Here is an 18,743-nt window from a genome sequence, read left to right on the forward strand (position 1 = left end):
ATGTTTTTCTTAACCTCTGAGGATAGGAGAAGAAGCAATGGGCTTAAACTGCAGCAAGGGAGGTCTAGGTTGGACATTAGGAAAAACTTCCTAACTGTCAGGGTGGTTAAGCACTGGAATAAATTGCCTAGGGAGATTGTGGAATCTCTGCCATTGGAGAGTTTTAAGAGGAGGTTAGACACAACACCTGTCAGGGGTGGGCTAGATAATACTTAGTCCTGCCACAAGTGCAGGGGACTGGACTAGATGACCTCTCAAGGTCCCTTCCAGTTCTGTGATTCTATGGAGGAAATCAACACTGCTGGCTTATCACTCACACCAATGGTTTTGAGATGTCGATAATAAAGGATACTTACTTGGTTGGACGATAATCCGGTATGGAACGATCCAGTGAAATTTTCTCACTGAGGTAGGAATTATAGCCATATTTCTCATGTGGCCCCTTAGCTTTCTCTTCCTCTGCCGGGGAAAGGGTGGCAGGAAGCCCACCTTTACCACGCCCACCGTAGCCTTCAATGAGACCAAGCGACTTAGACAAACCTTGGGAAAGAAAAGAAAGATAATTGTTGTAGAGTGCTTATATATCAAATCACCACCACCACCCTTCTCTGGGGCGGTAGGTAGATGCTCTTCCTAGTAGCTGCAGCCAAATAGTTACACATTTCTCCCTGCAATAAGTGAACGTCTGTACAGACCAGCAAATCAGATGAAGGTACTTTAATTAAGGACTAAAGTTAGATATTCAGAGTCTGTCATACTCATTTTCACAATCCCATTTGTTTGGAGGGATTGTACATTTTCATAAAGGATATACTGTTACGTGTCTGTTTGTTCATATATCTACTATTTTAGTTTTCAGAGTAGCAGCCGTGTTAGTCTGTATCCGCAAAAAGAACAGGAGTATTTGTGGCACCTTAGAGACTAACAAATTTATTAGAGCATAAGCTTTTGTGGGCTACAGCCCACTTCATCGGACGCATAGAATGGAACATATAGTAAGAAGATATATATATAGTGACAAAGTTCCTCCTCTACCTTGGTGGGTCTTGTGCTTATTGGCAGATTTGCTTGCCATGGAGCTTCATGGCAGCCCTCAGCTTGGCCGTTTTTCTGAACCCACAGTCCAGGTCGACTCCTCCTGTGTCTGACCAGGAGTTGGGAAGTTTGGGGGGAACCCTCTACTCCGGGTTCCAGCGCAGGGCCCTGTGGAATGCAGCTGTCCAGAGTGCCTCCTGGAACAGCTGTGTGACAGCAACAACTCCCTGGGCTACTTCCCCATGGCCTCCTCCCAACACCTTCTTTAGCCTCACCATAGGACCTTCCTCCTGGTCTCTGATAATGCTTGTACACCTCAGTCCTCCAACAGTCCGCGTTCTCACTCTCAGCTCCCAGTGCCTCTTGCTCCCAGCTCCTCACAGTCACACCACAAACTCAAGTGAAATCCTTTTTAAAACCCAGGTGCCCTGATTCGCCTGATTGATTCTAGTAGCTTCTTGACTGGGTGCATGTATTCTAATCAGTCTGTCTTAATTGTCTCCAGAAGGTTCCTGATTGTTCTGGAACCCTCCCTGTTACCTTACCCAGGGAAAAGGGACCTACTTAGCCTGGGGCTAATATATCTGCCTTCTATTACTCTCCTATAGCCATCTGGCCTGACCCTGTCACTATATATATATATATATATATATTATACACACACGCACATACAGATAAGTTGGAAGTTGCCATACAAACCGTGAGAGGCTAATTAGTTAAGATGAGCTATTATCAGCAGGAGAAAAAAACTTTTGTAGTGATAATCAAGATGGCCCATTTAGACAGTTGACCAGAAGGTGTGAGGATACTTAACTTAGGGAAATAGATTTTAGTGTCCATCACTATTGCAAGTATGTGCTTCCCAGCCATGCAAGCAAGGGAGTTGAGAAATTCATCATCTGCAGGGATATACCCCAACAGTTAACTAAAATGCAGTCCTGGAAAAAAGTTTCCCATCAGTAACCAACATGATGATCCCGCCTGGAGAACTGTACATACTGCAAACTCTATTTAGTTGTTAGGGAAGTTATGGTTATTTATACCTACTTCTCTTTCTCAGTGGGGTAATTATATATAAGGTTAGATGTCCCCAGGAGGAGAATGGGCTGAACACAGAATAAGAACAGAAACAAGTTGGGTAACTGCCAAGTGAATAATTTTTTTACTTAGTATGAACAGTGAATAGCATACAAATGTTGTTGATTTAAAAACAATTTTCCCTCCTAGCTTTCTTAAAGTGTAACCACATTCTTAGACCTTTATCAAAAGGATTTATTCATTCATATATGTGTAGCTGTAGGAATTAAACAAGGTTCAAGAATGAATCAAGGAAAATAAGAATAATAATGATTGGGGAGGTTGTGGGAAGCCAAGTTAAGACTTGCTTCACTCGTGATATAGAGCACCTGACATTTTAACATTTTTCACTAGTGGAGATTCAGACCTTTCTCTTTGGCAGATACTAAGAAGTTTGATGCATAATTTTTTTTTAAAACCTTGATATTTCCTTCTTCATTTTTATTTCCGAGAGCCCTGATTCGCAAAGCAGGGCTCTCCATCACCCTGCTAATGCTTAAGACAAGAGAGGATGGTCTTGTAGCTAAAGCACAGTAGTTGGAATTCACAGATCAGAGTTCTGCTCCCAAATTTGCCATGGACATCATGTGTAACCTTGGGCAGATGACTTAGCCTCTTTATGCCTTAGGTTCCCCATTTTCAAGACAGGGATTTTAAATACTTCTCTACCTTAAAGGGTTGTTGCCAGGCTTAATGAAAATCATTTGTGAGCATAAATCACCATGAAATCCTCTGACAGGAGGTGTTATTATTATCACAGCTTCTGAGAAGGGATCTCTATCTTGCCAACTCTCCAGATTTTATCATGAATCTCATGATATTTAAGGGCTGGAGTCATGCAAGTACACGAAAAATCTCAAAAAAACAGAAAGCAAATTGAACCCCTCCCCCCCAATAATTTATTATTTTTTTAAAAACCCTCATGATTTTAAGCTACTTGAGATTTTTGGGGGCTGACTCATAATACCTGGGGTTAGCAATACTATAGAACCAGGTCTCACACTTTGCTTTTAGGACAGCCTGGGCCATATTCTGATCTCACTAACACCAGTGAAAATTCAGAGTAACTCCCCAATGGATAGATTTACTCCAGATTTGGACCCATAATGTTAATTCATTCTTCTTTACCCTGTTCATGAAATATTTCTACTGAGAACTCTCTGTGATGACTGAAATTACCCTACTCTCTACCAGTGCTATTTCCTGGCTGGTAAGAATATAGCACAGAGTTATGAAATATTCCCAGGATGTCTTGCGTGCAGTCACATTTTATTATAGGTGCCTTAAGCTCCTGCCAGTTAGCTTTTAAAGCGCTGACCCCTTAACCTGCCTGGGTTTTATTTATTTACTTACTTAATTTACAGCTGTGCTCTTCCCTTACAGCATTTACCAATGTTGTTTTTAAAAATATAGGTTTAAGAAGCACTTAATAGAATTATGAGCTCTCCATGCAAAAGTACTGAGCTAAAGTTTTTTTCTTCCTCTTTGGAGACCCCTTAGATGACCCTGAGGCTACATGTTGACAGGGTTTAGAACTTTATCTACATTAGGGGTTTGTTTAAGCAAAAGCTCCCTAGAGTTGCTAGCCCCAGCATAACTCACTAGTATGGAATGGTTGTCAGAATTTTTAATATCCTGTCTCACCCAACTCAGAGCAGGTCTAAATCACATGGTGTTAAAAATCTCGGCAGCCACAGGAGGTGTCCACCATCACTAACAGTGGTGGATCTGTATCAGTGCTCACAACGGTGGGACATCTTTGCTAAAGAACCCTAGTGTCGTCAAGGTTCTGTGTCTTGTGAACATGAAGCCTCACGGAACTGCGGAAGCTCCACAGAGTAAATAGCAAGAACTGACCTCCCGCTCATCATCTCTGAATGAAAAAGCTCATCCTGTCATTAACTATTTTATTTTGAGAGATGAGTCATGATAGAAAGACACACAAGTGTTGATTCATATCGACCAACTAACCACGGAAGCTAATTTCCAGATATACATCTTTCTACGCTACTCCTCCATCGGCTCATGGTGTTACAGCAAAAGCTGATAAACTGATGTCAAACCATTTAATCAGTGAAATAAATAAAATATGTAATTCAATCATTCTGCACACACTAGGCAAGGGATCTGCAGTGAGCAAATATCCTCTTTCAGTGCCGTCCTATCTGATATATCAAGGCACCCAAAGGGGTCATCAGAAAAAATGAAAATCCCCAGGTGCGATGTGACAATTAGGATCTATGCATTTTACTCAGGGTCGGTCACATGCCTCCTCCCCCAGCTTAAGTTGTCAGAAAGGTTCACCAATGCAGCTAAAGTGTCACTTTGTTTTAAGGTGCTTGGAACTGAGGATCAAGAAATGTTTGGCGAGGATGTTAACAGCCCAGCTCTAACAGGAAAATGAAAGAGACAACATTTGTTTCCAGCTGGTTGAAAAGCTGTCTCCAAAAAGATGAGATTGAAGAGAAATAGTCAGATAGAGACCCTGATCCAGCAAATCACTTCAGCCTTTTTTCATTTTATTTTATTTAGGTAAAAAGGACCTTTAGGCACCCTTGGGGTAACTTAAAAATACAGCTTAAGTGCAGCAGTACAATTTCAGCTAACAACTCCACTGAAGCCAAATAACTTAAAAACTCAAATCCTCCTCAAACAATTCACCAAGCTCGTAATTCCTCCTCCCAACCACTCCGTTTTCAAATGCCTGGGAAAAGAGAGGAGTCTTTACACAACATTCCAACATACCAGTTGTGCCTCATTGTTTGCTTGTGCTCCCCCCACCACACAAACCCACACCTATTTTTTCTCGTGTTGTTCTCAGATTATAAACTGTCTAGGGGCGAGAACTATCGTTTTGTTCTGTGTTTTTACAGCACCTAACACAACAGGGTCCTTGTTTGTGACTGGAAATTCTAGGTGTTACTGCAAGACAAAGAAAGAATAAGTGTGCTGGAGATCATCAGATTTGGGCTATTTTGGACTATAAGGAAAGTTATTTCCAAAGATATAAGGCCATCAAAGAGAACAGTCTGCCAGGACCCCCCTCTCATTTATACCAATAGGACTGTGGTTTTCGCACCACTGTTGATATCAGCTCTGACAGTAGGGCGCATACAACATGCCTGTAGCTTTAAGCAAGAGTGGTATCATTGAGTTCAATGGGACTAGTTGCATGGTTAAAGTAAAACGTGTGCTTAAGGCCTTTATAGGTAGTAAATATATTTTTAATTCTCTGTTTGCCTTTCACTGCTTCTAGGGACCCTATGTCTGGGTCTCAAAGAGTGAGTGATCTCCCCTACCAGGTCCATGCTGCTGACAGAGAATGAATCATTAGATGCTTCTGGTGATTTAGAAGCAGGGAAGAGTGAATTGATTCTGATAAAAATAGAACTGACATGAACCTTTCCCAACATGTAAACCAAATCTTTATTATTCTGGCCAGGCACAGAAACATAACTGCCAAACTGCTGCCAGAAAGGTGCTTTTTTGCTTTGGTTCCATCCTGTCTAGAAGTGATAAACACAATTAATCTCACCAAGAAAGCCTGATATTAGGTGATTCTCTGCCCAATTTTACAAGCTCAGGAGATTCAGATAGTTTGGATAAACGTCAGGTGTTGATCTGGACCAGATCTCTGAATATTTCTGAGCTACACCCATCATTAAATTACATTCTCCCAAATAACACCTCAGAAAGGGTATTTTACTCAAAGTCTCCCCCATTATTTGAATTCTGGGGCAAAGGAGCATCCAGCTCTTACACTGCTGCAATAAGTAAGAGTCTATGCCTGCAACTCTAAATATCTGAGCCACTCCCGCTGAAAAGCCAGAAATCAAATTCTCCAAGGACTTGCAAAGTGTTGGTTTTCTTAATGATAGTATAAAAATTTAATTTCTATAGCAAAATTATTCCTACACTAACACAGTTACAGTAGCTATATTCTTCTTCTCTTAAACTAGCAGTATATTTCCTAACGAGACAGTAGCTTTCTGAGACAATAAAATACAATATAATGTGATACACAATCTTCGTTTACAAAGCACCCAGTCAAACAGACAGCCCATGCACAGTGCAACTAGGAAAATTTTTTTGCTATATTTCAGCACAACTGAAAATTAACATTAATCTAGCTTGGATAAATATTTAGGGAGTAAACTGCCTTCATTTAGACAAGGAGTTTGCAATAGAAAGGGCCTAAGGGTGCAAATGATCATTTACTGGCAAAGATTGTCCCAAGCCATAATCGTTGGATCCAAATTAAGAACTGAGTTTCTCTAAAAGGTCAGGACTGTTCAAATTCTGGGGTTCAGTTCAGACCGCTATAGAGCTTAGGACCAGCTGAAAAGTTTGGATCAATTCCAAACTTCTCCAAAGTCTGAGACTGTTTGCATCCAGGATTTTTGTTCATTTTTGTCTTGTTATTAGCAGAATAAAAGCAGGACTTAGCAACAGAAAGCAACTCAGAGTTGGAAGACCTAAGAGACCTGGCTGGAATAGAGCACACAAGAAGGGCTGCAGCCATCCCACCTGGAGCTAAGATCTCAATGGGTCTCATAAGCTAAGCAGGGAGACTAGACAATACTTTGATGGGACACCATGAAGGAAACCCCAAGACACTGCACGAAGTGGTGCAAGTAATTTAATAAGGACCCTCTTCCTTCCAAGCTTGTACTGAAACAATTGCCCCCAGCAGGTCTTGTGCTTCTGGAGGTGCCATCTTTCAAATGCACCTGATCACTTCTGGTCACTAAAGATGCATGTTCCTTTTTTTCCCCCAAGAGAACCGTTGTCCCAGACAAATTCTGAATAAATTACATACCACCCCCCTAAATTTTCCATGTAGTTTCAAATGGATATAGTATTCCTTTGTTCTTCCTAATTTCTTGTGTACTGTTGCGGGGTGGTTGAACAGCTGTTATATTCCATTCCAAAGTGCCTACATACCAGTGGTGAAGTGATCCTTGAAGATGGTCTATAGTTTGTAAAGCTCAATGGGATAACATACGCTGTAATAAGTCATATTAAATCAGAAGGTACAACATACATTATTTGAAAGAAAGGCTCTACATTATACAGTCCATGCACTGATACTTTGAGGCCACTGACAAGAAATGGAGTGACCCATACTGTATGATCAGATGACTGTCTGTTCCAGGCACCTAGATACTCTGTTTGGATCTGTATGATTCAGAAAGTGCATTTGCAGGAAGGCCAAGAGAAAGAGCATATTTCAGCAATCCAACCTATTTATAATGACTGTATGAATAAAGCTCACAGCACTGGGCAAGGTAAGGGAACTCCTTAACCTGGCAATATTACTTAAGTGCTATTCGTTTTAAGAAAAAAAAAGCTGATCAAGTGGTGGCAAGAAATGCTCAACTAAAAGGAAACTCAGCGTCAAAAACACAGCCAAGATCTGTATGGATTTTGCTGACATAAAACCCAAGGCATCCAAATGCAAACCAAGGAAGTTCACCTTAGTCAGCCTCTGCCTAAGACCAGCCCACAGAGATTCATTCGTAGTAGGATATAGGCACAACCAATTTTTTCCCCTTCTACAGGAATGAATTTATGTCAGATGTCTAAGCCAGTCTAACAGACTATCATACATGGACAGGCGTCAAAAGGGGGAAAAATAGTTATATCTATATTGATAGTAGGAAAAAATCTACAGCACACTGCCTCTCGTTAAAAACTGAAAGCAATAACGACATACAGAAATTAAATACGGGTGCCAGTGTTGCATTGTCATTTCTAAAGGCACAAAATTGCTTTCAGGGTCAGTAAAATCCAACTTTTTGACACAACTGTATGTTGATGCCCTACAGAAATATATCTTCCTCATCCATGTGCAGATGTCCAGATTTGCCTATGTATTAATGAACTTGGCAGACTTCCTCTAGTACAAGTACTGGGATAGAGCCTTAGAAGGTATCTATTGGTATAGCTCCATTTAGTTGAGGTTCTGGCCAGCTACACTTATTATTTTGGCCTCTCTAACTTTTCCCTATCTGCCGTGCTCCTGAGCTCTGTTTGTTCTTTGTAAGCAATTCTGGAAAAGGACTCCGTCTTGTGTTGTGTGTAGTGCTGGTTGAAAATTTTCCCACTGAATGTTTTTCCATCAGAAAATAATGATCAGTCCAAACTGAAAGATTCTACGGGATCATGTCAACTTTGATGAAATTTTGTTTAGGAAAAAAATGGAAATGAATCATTCTGATAAGGTCAAAAGGTTCAGTTTCAATCATATTTGTTTTGACCTTATTAGAATGGTACGTTTTGATCTTCCTTTTCAAAATGACTTTATTTTGAAGTTTATTTTTATTGTTATATTATTTTTTATTTTTACTTTATTAATGTATATTTTATGAGTTTATATTTATTATTTTATTTGTATTTTTATATTTTTAATGTTTCTGTTTTCTTTCATAAAATAATTACAAATAAAATGATATAAAAATAATAACAAATGGTGTAACTGACCCAAAATGAAATGGTTTCAAAACTGATGTGTCTTGGGAAATTTTGAAATTCAATATTTCATTCCGAGTTGGAATAATTTTCCCCCCCTGAAATGGCAGAAATTCCAGTGAATCCTGGTTCTCAGACAGCTCTAGTCATTGGGGCTGGTCTATGATTGGGGTCCCCAGACATTACCATAATACAAATAATAAATAATAATTCTACTCACAATTGTTGCTGTTGAGAGATGTAACATGCACCTTTCTCAACCCCTCTCTTCTAGGCTACTCTTTCAGCGTATGAAAGAGTTATCAGGACAATACTCCCAGTCCCTGCCAGCTCAGAGTAAATGCACTGGATCTGGATGGAATACAGTTCTGCTTGGCAGGCTGCATCCAGAGCTAATGGTATCAGCATATTTTTTTAAAAAAAAAAGGCAAATTTCTCCCTCTTGCCCCTATTCACTTAAATGGGAGAAGCACCTGTGTATCAGAGGGCAGAAGGTGACTCTAAGAGTCTGTCCTGCAGAGGTCGGAGAGCAAGAATCAAGGAAAACATGAGGACAAGCATGAGGAATGGAAGGGTTACTGAGAGGGTGGGTGAGAAGATGTTGGAGGGAAGGTCAAAGGTGCGGAGGGATAAAAAATATTGGCGATCCAGGTCCCATTTAGTATTGACACACTATCTACCTGTCAGTGCATTTCATCACCTCTAGGACACTTAGCTGGCTCTGTGTATTGTTTTTCCAAGGTTTCTCACTCCATTTATTGTGCAGTTTAACTTGGCTGATTCATAAGTGTGACAATTTGTTTCCTCTATGGCAAACAGCAAGAAATCCCTACAAAGCCCTTCGCTCTAGTTTCTTTCTCATAGGGCTGGACAGCTCTAATCATGGCTGATTTGGTCTGTTTCACACTCTTCTCTGAAATATAAATCTGTTGGCTATTTGTTGAGGCTCCAAGATGGAGGAGGGAGGCGGGGGAAGGAAAGTCCAACATAAGCAACTGCAACTGTGAATGATCCACTAACCTTGCTGTCTTGTCAGGGTAAATTTTCAGCACAGAGAGTTAGACCCCATGGCGCCCATTAACACTGATTGAAACAGTGAGTTTAAACTGCCATGCTAAAGATTTCTCTTGCAAAGCCTCTGGAATGAGATATATTTTATTATATGCTCTCTAAAATGTTATACAGAGAGATTGTTTTTAATTATATTTAATATAATCAAATGTGTAACATTATAGTATTTTACATTACAGACAACGTAACTAGGCTGATAATGCCTAGACACATGTTGGGTGCTTTACAGTTCAAAAAGAAAGACAAGGCTCTTGCCCCATGCAGCCTACAGTCTTCCACCCCTATTTAGCAAACATGTACAACCAGTAACCATACGCACATGACTAGTTCCAGCAGTGTCCCAGATCTGCTCACATATGTGAGTTTTGGCACCTAAGTTTGTGAGTTAACAAACAGTAGCAGCTACAGATAGAGAAGGCCATGAGGTTAAAGTAGGAAGGCCATGGGTTAAAGTATGTGGTCACTATGTTCAGGCATGTGCATATCTGGGCATTCCCGTAAAAAGGTTTCTCTAATGTAGGGGTGGGCAAACTACGGCCCGCAGGCCAGAGCCATTTAAAGCCACTCCCGCTGGGGAGTGGGTTCTCGGGCTTGCCCCGCTCCGGCACTCCAGCCGGGGTGCCAGGTTGGGGGCCACACCACGCAGCTCGGCTCTGCTCCTGTGCTCCAGCCAGGGTGGCGGCCACACCATGCGGCTCCCAGAAGCCGCGGCATGGCCCCGCTCTGGGGCACAGGGTTGGGGGCCACACCACGTGGCTCCCGGAAGCAGCCGCGTGGCCCTGCTCCAAAGGTCGGGGGCCGCTCCACGTGTAGGGGCCGGAGAAGGGACATGCCACTGCTTCCAGGAGCCGCTTGGGGTAAGCACCACTCGGAGCCTACACCCCTGAGTTTCTCCCCACGCCCCAACCCCCTGCCCCAGGCCTGATCCCCCTCCCGCTCTCCAAACCCCTCATATCCCAGCATGGAGCACCCTCCTGCACCCCAAATCTCTCATCCCCAGCCCCACCCAGAGCCCACACCCCCAACCAGAGCCCTCACTCCCTCCCACACCCACCCCCAATTTTGTGAGCATTCATGGCCCACCATACAATTTCTATTCCCCGATGTGGCCCTCAGACCAAAAAGTTTGCCCACTCCTGCTCTAATGTAATAATCACAGGCTAGATTCTGACTCAGGCTAAGTACCTGTGCAAGGAACTAAGACCCACCTTACACGCACCCATATTGAGCTACCTGGAATTTAGGTCTAAGAGTAAGCATGACAACTTGCTTGCTTACTGCCTACCCAGAAGAGATGGGTGGGGATTACATTACATTTTCACCCTCTCCAAAGCCCCTTTACGATACCAGAATGGTGTAAAGAGACCTTAGTGTGACTTTCAAGGGGAACTGTGAGTTATTTTGGGGAAGTTGTATGGCCTGTGTTCTACAGGAGGTCAGACAAGATGATTACAATGGTACCCTTTTGGCCTCAGAATCCATGAATATGCACTCATATCAAAAATCAGGCGATCAGTTTTTGACTTTTTTCTGAAGTTCTGTCCAAGTGGTTAACAGAAATTATTCTACATATTTTCCTCCCACAGAATCTATTATTTTCAGGTCAGATTTTCTCAGGAGAAGTTGTTAATTTAGAAAATCCACATAGCTTTTCCCCCCTTTTCTGTGAACCACTTTTGTTGTCTGCAGGGGGGGAAATCACCTCCATATTATGTGGGCATTTATTTTTAATCTGGCAAGAAAGGAAATGCCACGTTTTAGTGCACGCATTATAACTCACCCCATTCCCTTTGTTATGTGAATGGGTACACATAATACATTCTTGTTCACACCAAGCCAAGCTATATTTCCATACCAGAGCCTTTGATAACCATGAAAAGAAAAAGTGCAGAGAACTCCACAAAGTTCACTGGAGTTCTCACCATACAGATCTAATTTAGCTACAAAGACCCTAAGATACATTGAGTTTTACAATGGGACTCAGCATATATTTCTACTTGAAGTTTCTGCAAAAGGCTAACATAGCCATGTTCCATATCATCCCTCCCAGGTCTACAGTTCAACATTTCTCATTAAAATGCTCTTTAAAGTGCTGGTTACTTTGGACTCAGTGTCTCCCAGAATGGCCAGTCCGAAAAGAAATAAGAGCATCTCAATTCAAATATGTAATTGTTATGCAAATTTATCCACAGAAAGAGAAACTTTGGGTCAATATATGTATTTTCTGCAATCACCTACATGTGTTTTCCTGCTAATTCCTTTACTGAGCTATCGACTTGTTACTTTTTAAGGTCAAGAAAATCTATTTTACAGGGTTTTGCTCAGTACATTTAATCTTTTATATAGGCTTTTCTCTGGCTGTGCTTGGACACCAAGTCTCACTTGGAGACTTAACAATTCATTGGTGGTTCACCAGTGGGAATTTGGACCATTCAGATACACAGGGCACCCTAGAGAGTAATTTTCCTTCTTCTCATTTGTTTGTGCTTACAAATAGGTCAAAAGGGTGATATGGCAAGACTTGTAATATCTGAGGGCACTTATAAGAGATGCAATTCAGTAACAGAAGAGGAACATTTTGTACTGTGATTCTTCTTCCCCTTAGCTCCCCCCCTCTCACACACATAGTATGAAATGCATACTAACCATATAGGATCCAAAATGCACATTATTAATGAATCAAGATGTTGTATGTAATAAAAATATACTAGTAATGAAACAGTACATGTATATATAGATATATATATATATGGGTATATGCATATCAGCACCCCTTGTAGGACAGAATTATAACCGCTCAACTGGATTATAATCTCTGTACTACTTACAGTGAAAGTAGAGTGTCATATAGCTCAAGTACTAGGAGCCAGAGCTTTGGAGTCAATGAGACTACTCACATGTTTAAAGTTAAGCATGTGTATATGTGCTTTGCAAGATAGGGGTTTTGAAACAAGAGATTCAGCATTTGCTCTCTACTGTCAATGCAAAATTATGAATGGTGAGATTGCACAGCAGAATGATAATATGGAATTCCTAGAAGGCCACAGATTTGTGTCTGATAAAAGGCTCTAAGTGCTTTAAGACATAATTCATGTTCAAGGAAGCTAAATATATTACTTCGATTTTAAACTCTTTGAGGCGGGGACCATCTTTTTGTTCTGCATTTGTACAGCAACTGGGATTGTGATTCTGGGATTCTCGTCCATGTTTGGAACCCGAGTTGTATGCTTCTGCAATACAAATAAACAACAACAACAACAAATTCCACCCATTTTTCAGATGGTCAAACAGAGGTTGAATAACTTGTCCAAGGTCATTCAGTCAGAAAATGCAATGTGTAGGAACAGAACGCAAGAGGCCTGTCTCCAAATCTTCTGATCAAACCATTAAACCACACAAGCAATTTATGAAATCTAAAAAGTGTTCTACATTCAGAATAAAAACCTGGGCAATTGGACTTCATTTAATCTTATATACATGAAAAATGTCCTGAGTGTATAATGTTATAATTTGGTGACAATACTTCTACTTAAGATATTCTCTTTTCCAAACTACACTTAATTTTCCTGCACAACCCATGCCTTCTTCCTGTGGTTATCTTTGTAAATTGCTGCATTTTAAGGTGAGGTAATATACTGCAACGTACTGTAGTTCTAGTCTCCTTGAACATTTAAATCCCAGTTATTTTGCTTAGCCAAATTCGTTTACATGGTACATAGCAGCCCCTTGATCTTAGTACATGTCCTCCACAACTCAACTGCTGTTTCACAGCAGTCAGAACAGTTCAAATTCCTAAGTAGATGCTGCAGGGTTCTACATCAGGGTGGGCAAACTTTTTGGCTTGAGGGTGGCATTGGATTTCGGAAATTGTATAGAGGGCAGGTGGTGTGGCCCGCCTCCCCCCATTTACTCCCCCCCCCGCTTCTCACCCCCTGATGCCCCCCCGTAACTCCTGTCCCATCCAACCCCCCCTGTTCCCTCACGGGCCCCTGCCCCATCCACACACACCCCCGGAACCCCCGCTGCCCCATCCAACCCCTCCTCTCATTCCTGATGGCCCCCCTGGGACCCTTGCCCCATCCAACCACCCCTTCTCCCTGTCCCCTGACTGCCCCTGGAACCCCTGCACCTGACTGCCCCTTGCCACCCCATCCAACCCCCCCTCCTTCCTGACTGCCCCCCCAAGACCCCTGCCCTATCAAACACCCCTTCTCCCTGTCTCCTGACTGCCCCTGGAACCCCTGTCCCGACTGCCCCCCACCGCCCCATCCAACCCCCCCTCCTTCCTGACTGCCCCCTGGAACCCCTGCCCCCATTCAACCCCCCGGTTCCCTGCCCTCTGACTGCCCCGACCCCTACCCACACCCCCGCCCCATGACCACCACCCCGAACTCCCCTGCCCTCTATCTAATCCCCCGTGCTCCCTGCCCCCTTACTGCGCTGCCTGGAGCACTGGCGGCTGGAGCTGGGCCACGCTGCCGCCACCACCGTGCAGCACAGAGCACCGTGTCAGGCCGGGCTCTGCAGCTGCGCTGCCCCAGGAGCTCGCAGCCCCACCACCCAGAGCATCACGCCGGCGGCGCAGTGAGCTGCGGCTGCAGGGGAGGAGGAACAGCGGGGGAGGGGCAGGAGCTCAGGGGCCGGGCAGGAGGGTCCCACGGGCTGTAGTTTGCCCACCTCTGATCTACATGAATCTAAACAAATATATGGAGACTAAATCTCATCTTTGAGTAGATAATGTATAGGGATTCAGCCCACTCTACCGAATAATGCCTAAACTGGCCAATACCTGGCTCGAAAGAGCTGTGCCTTCTATTTATTCCTTATTGATATTAGCCTAAAGAAACACCATTACTTATTGTTTCTCTGTTTGTATGTGATTTATTTACCAATTGGGACATAATTCGTGCTGCAGATGTAGGTCAGAAGAAAAGTCCGAGTGGTACAAATTTGCTTACATAGGAGACACTGCTTTCCTACAATGCCTAGCAGCTCCTCAGTTCTGCAATTCAAAGGGAATAACAAATGACCAGGAGTAAGCAAGGGAACAAGAGAGGAGGCAGCCAGCAGTTTTACCAACAGGTCTTTTATACTTGATTTTTTGGTTTTTCAGATATATTCTTAGACCAACGTGTACAAACCAAACCAGTTTTAAGCATTTGGAAAATCCACTTATAGGAGCAATGTCAGAAGTAAGGCATCTGTAATAGCTCCTCTGGAAGGGTCATTGTGACTTTCATTCTCTCCGTGATAGAAGAAAGGGCTTCTTTAATCCTGACATGACAACATAGCGGAAAGCTTGTCTTTCCACTTTAACTACTGCTGGCTTTTAGGATGATTACTATCCAATGGTTCATCTTCTGCCAATTCATGTTCTTTACAAGCTCCCTTCACTTTGGTCACCATGTTTGTCCCACTGCCTCTCTTCGCAATACCACCCATACATTTTTCTTTGATTTGCTATCTATCCTGTCCCTTTTGCTTCACTTTCTTATGGCTGTTGTGTGCCTATGTTTCAACCACATGTACCATGACTGGCAACACATCTTCAGTACCTTGGACCTCTCCTGGAGCTGCTGCACACGTGACACTTATGCTGAAGTCAACAGGAGTTGTGCTCACGCAGTACTGCCAAGAATGGGCGCCTTTAGTGGGGTACTGGAGTTCATTCTCCTTTTTTTCATTCTCCTTTTTCAAATTCCTCTTTCTGGTTTGAATCCACATATGAGAGTTGGTTAAGGCAACCAAAGGCATTAAACCTCTTCTTCTTTTACCAATGTTATACCCAACATGATTTCATTCTCCTGTATATTCATTCTAACTCCACTTTCTTATTCATTTCTCAGATCTTTGGTAGAAATGAGCTTAACTCAAAAAATGCAGACCTATCAGGATTTCAAATATCCCAGTGTTCAGGCCCATTGAGACCCAGGGTGTTGGTTTGGCCCATGATTTATCATCTGGATACCCATCAGATTAGGAAACAGAAGGGGGTGTTTAAATCTGGGGTTTGACCCATATCTGCTTTGTAGTCTTTGGGAAGGTGAAGCAAATATTGAGAGCCATCTATAACCTTGATGTGACAAGGTATCCTTAAGTGACATTGACACCCTCCTACAATCAACCTTTACCTTAGATAAATAGACTATTATTATTTGGAGGAGCCCATGTGCTAAATGGCTCCTGCTCTAAATTTAATGATAATATATGAGGTCATCTCAGTATTTGCCAGCAGTCTCTATACTTTCCTATGCAAACTAAAACAAATGCCTAAAATACGGAACTAAGGTTACTTAGGCTACATCTGCACTTGGAGTTGGGGCTCTGATTCGCAGCTCGAACAGACATGCTCACGCTCGCTATCATCAAGCTAGTGCACCACAGTAGCATGACTAACGGCAGGTTGAAGCATGGGCTAGCCACCCCGAATGCATACCTACAGGGTCTGATGCACTTGGATATACTCTGCTTTGAAACAGGAGTACATCAGTGCACACGAGGGAACTTTTAGTGTGTGGTAACAGGCTTCACATGGACAGCTAGTACATGGCACACTAGCATGCTGCAGATTTACACCCTGCTTGCTGCTCATTAACTGTTGGTCTAGGCGAGCCCAAAACCAATAGGCAATTTGGCAAAGATTACCACTGTAGATCAATTTAGGGATGAATGTAGTGATTATAGCATAGCTAAACCAATCTGATTTCAGACCCTGTCTCCACTGTACCTAACCCACTTTATCTCTTTTTATTCATCATCACACCTTGAAGCTGCAAATCAGACCAAACAGTCCCCAGCTTCTATTACTAGCAGGTAAACAACACCATAAACCATAGTTTTCAGTGTGTGCACAGACAGATATAAATGTATATTAGTAAAAATAATAAATATGTTTTCTCCTTGAAAGCTCTAAGCACATTCTTGTATGGCTCTAGCTACAATGCTGGCAATCAAGAAGCACTTTAATATGATTTAGTATTTAAAACTTTGCCAAAAATTCATTTTTAAAAGGTCAGATTTCTAAAATGATAAATTTAAAAAGACAATGTCAAGTCCTTTAGGCCAAACAATTGAATGTATTTTTGAATTTGTACATTCTTGTAGGAAACGTGGTCCCCATTCCCATGGGGTCAGTTATACTCTTTTAAAATTGATCTTCCCAGAGCAGACTCATTTGAAAGCAAGAAAATTAACATATCCTACACATAAACAAAGAAAGAATTACACAATAAGGCCCTCATCCTCCAACTGGATCCATACAGGCAGATCCCTTACACCTGAGCAAGTCTGATTGAAATCAACAGGCTCCACCAGACATCAGAGTCCACCTGCAAAAATGTGACTGCCAGCTCGGGGACTGTGGTATGAGAAGGGATTTAATACATTGGGGTTGGTTTTTTTTAAGGTTCTAGAGTAAATTCTGCATTTTCTGGATGGATTAATTAGTCTAATTAGCTATTAGTTGACTAATTAGATTGTAAGTTCCTTGGGGCAAGGAATGTTTTATTATGTGTTTGTACAGTACCTAACAATTTAGGATCTTGGTGCATGAGTGGGTTTCCTAAGCACTCTTCCAATATAAATAATAATAAATACAAAATGTTTAGGGACAGTAGGACAATTCATGGAATAAGATGCTGCTAATCAGTGTAAAAAGTATCAGAATTGGACCCTTAGGGACAAGGGCTGTCTCCTTTATTATGAGTAAAATGTCTCTCTCAATGGGGATTTGATCCCTGATTGGGACCTCTATGTGCTACCTCAATACAAATACATACATAATGATGCCAATAAAAAATACTGGAGTGAAACTCTAAACTGTACAGAAATTGATAATTGCATCAATATATTTCTGGCTTCAAGCATTTAACAGCACTTTAACTGAAACATATTCTTATCCTTTAAGATTTCCTAATTTACATCTCCAGCCAACAGTTGGCTGCAACTCCATTGACCTGTTTTGTAACAAATGAATGAGTCTTTTCTCTTGAGTTGGGAAAAAAACAGCTGTTCCTCATTTGGAATAGAAAACAATGTCTTCAAGCCTATGTCCTTTCTGTCCTACATTACTATTGCCCAATAGCCATGGACTTCAGGAAATACCAGAATTATATTCTTCATAGCTTGGGAGAAGTGTGCTACTATTTCTTGGCATTCTATGAAGAGACTATTGGTGAATACTTGGGGTAAGCAGTCCCAGTGTTTAAAAAAAGAAAGCTAGTAATACAAACAAAAATATTTGTAATAAGGCAGTGGAATTTTAAAGTCAATATCTCAAAGACTCTATTACATGAATAAAAAGCTCTGTGGGGCATTTTCAAGGCAACTGAAATCTTTCCCTTAAAAATCTTACAGAAATGATACATCACTTTAATGCAGTTCTGTGCGTGTGGCATGTTTGCCAGTAATATGGAGAACGCATGACTGCAATGCAAAACCCTTAGCATCTATACTGATTCCATAAAATTTCTGCACAGAACGGAGTAGGATAAATGCTTTCCATATGCACTTATGAATCCGAGTTCAGCACTCATTATCTCATTTGCTGTTGAGGTTATAGGGATATAACCAATTGCAGAAATTGACCCACTGTTTGTAAAAAGAACCCCCTATTGTGCATACTTCCAGTTAAAACCGCCAGTGTGAATTTGCTATTAATTTATAGGTTAATCAAATAAAGTGACATGCAGCTGAAAATCATTGCAAGTATACAAGGTCTGGCCCAACAGAATCGTAGACCTTTTAAAATAAAGTACTACATAGTGTTTGCTACTATTGCCAAGAGCTCAAGTCCTGAGATTCTTGTTGAGTTTTCATTTAATCCTGAGTAATGACTATGTAAAAACTTAGGAAAGTCCTCCTTGGGATTTGGCACAACTTACGTATTTCAGTGCTGTGACTAGTGTAGTTATTGTTTTTCAATCCAAAATAGGTCTGTTATGTTTTTACATTAACATGCATCATTGTTACATTAAGTTTGAAAAAAAAATAGAATCAGGGACCGAACAGAAATCCTGAATGGCTCCAAGACTACTAGCAATGGCTTTGTAAAGCTAATTTTAACCTGCTTTCAACACATTAACCTTCTG

General features: G+C 41.6%; 1 protein-coding gene across 1 annotated transcript in view; it reads right to left on the reverse strand.

The window, feature by feature from the left end:
- Window positions 1–18,743, reverse strand: part of GALNT17 (polypeptide N-acetylgalactosaminyltransferase 17) — a 293,798-nt gene that overhangs the window by 222,386 nt on the left and 52,669 nt on the right. Inside the window, exon 2 of the mRNA XM_048824104.2 lies at window positions 357–540. Within this exon, the coding sequence (XP_048680061.1) occupies window positions 357–540 (184 nt within the window). The remainder of the gene's footprint in view (window positions 1–356; window positions 541–18,743) is intronic.

Source organism: Caretta caretta, chromosome 17, assembly GCF_965140235.1.
Source record: "Caretta caretta isolate rCarCar2 chromosome 17, rCarCar1.hap1, whole genome shotgun sequence".
NCBI lineage: Eukaryota > Metazoa > Chordata > Testudines > Cheloniidae > Caretta > Caretta caretta.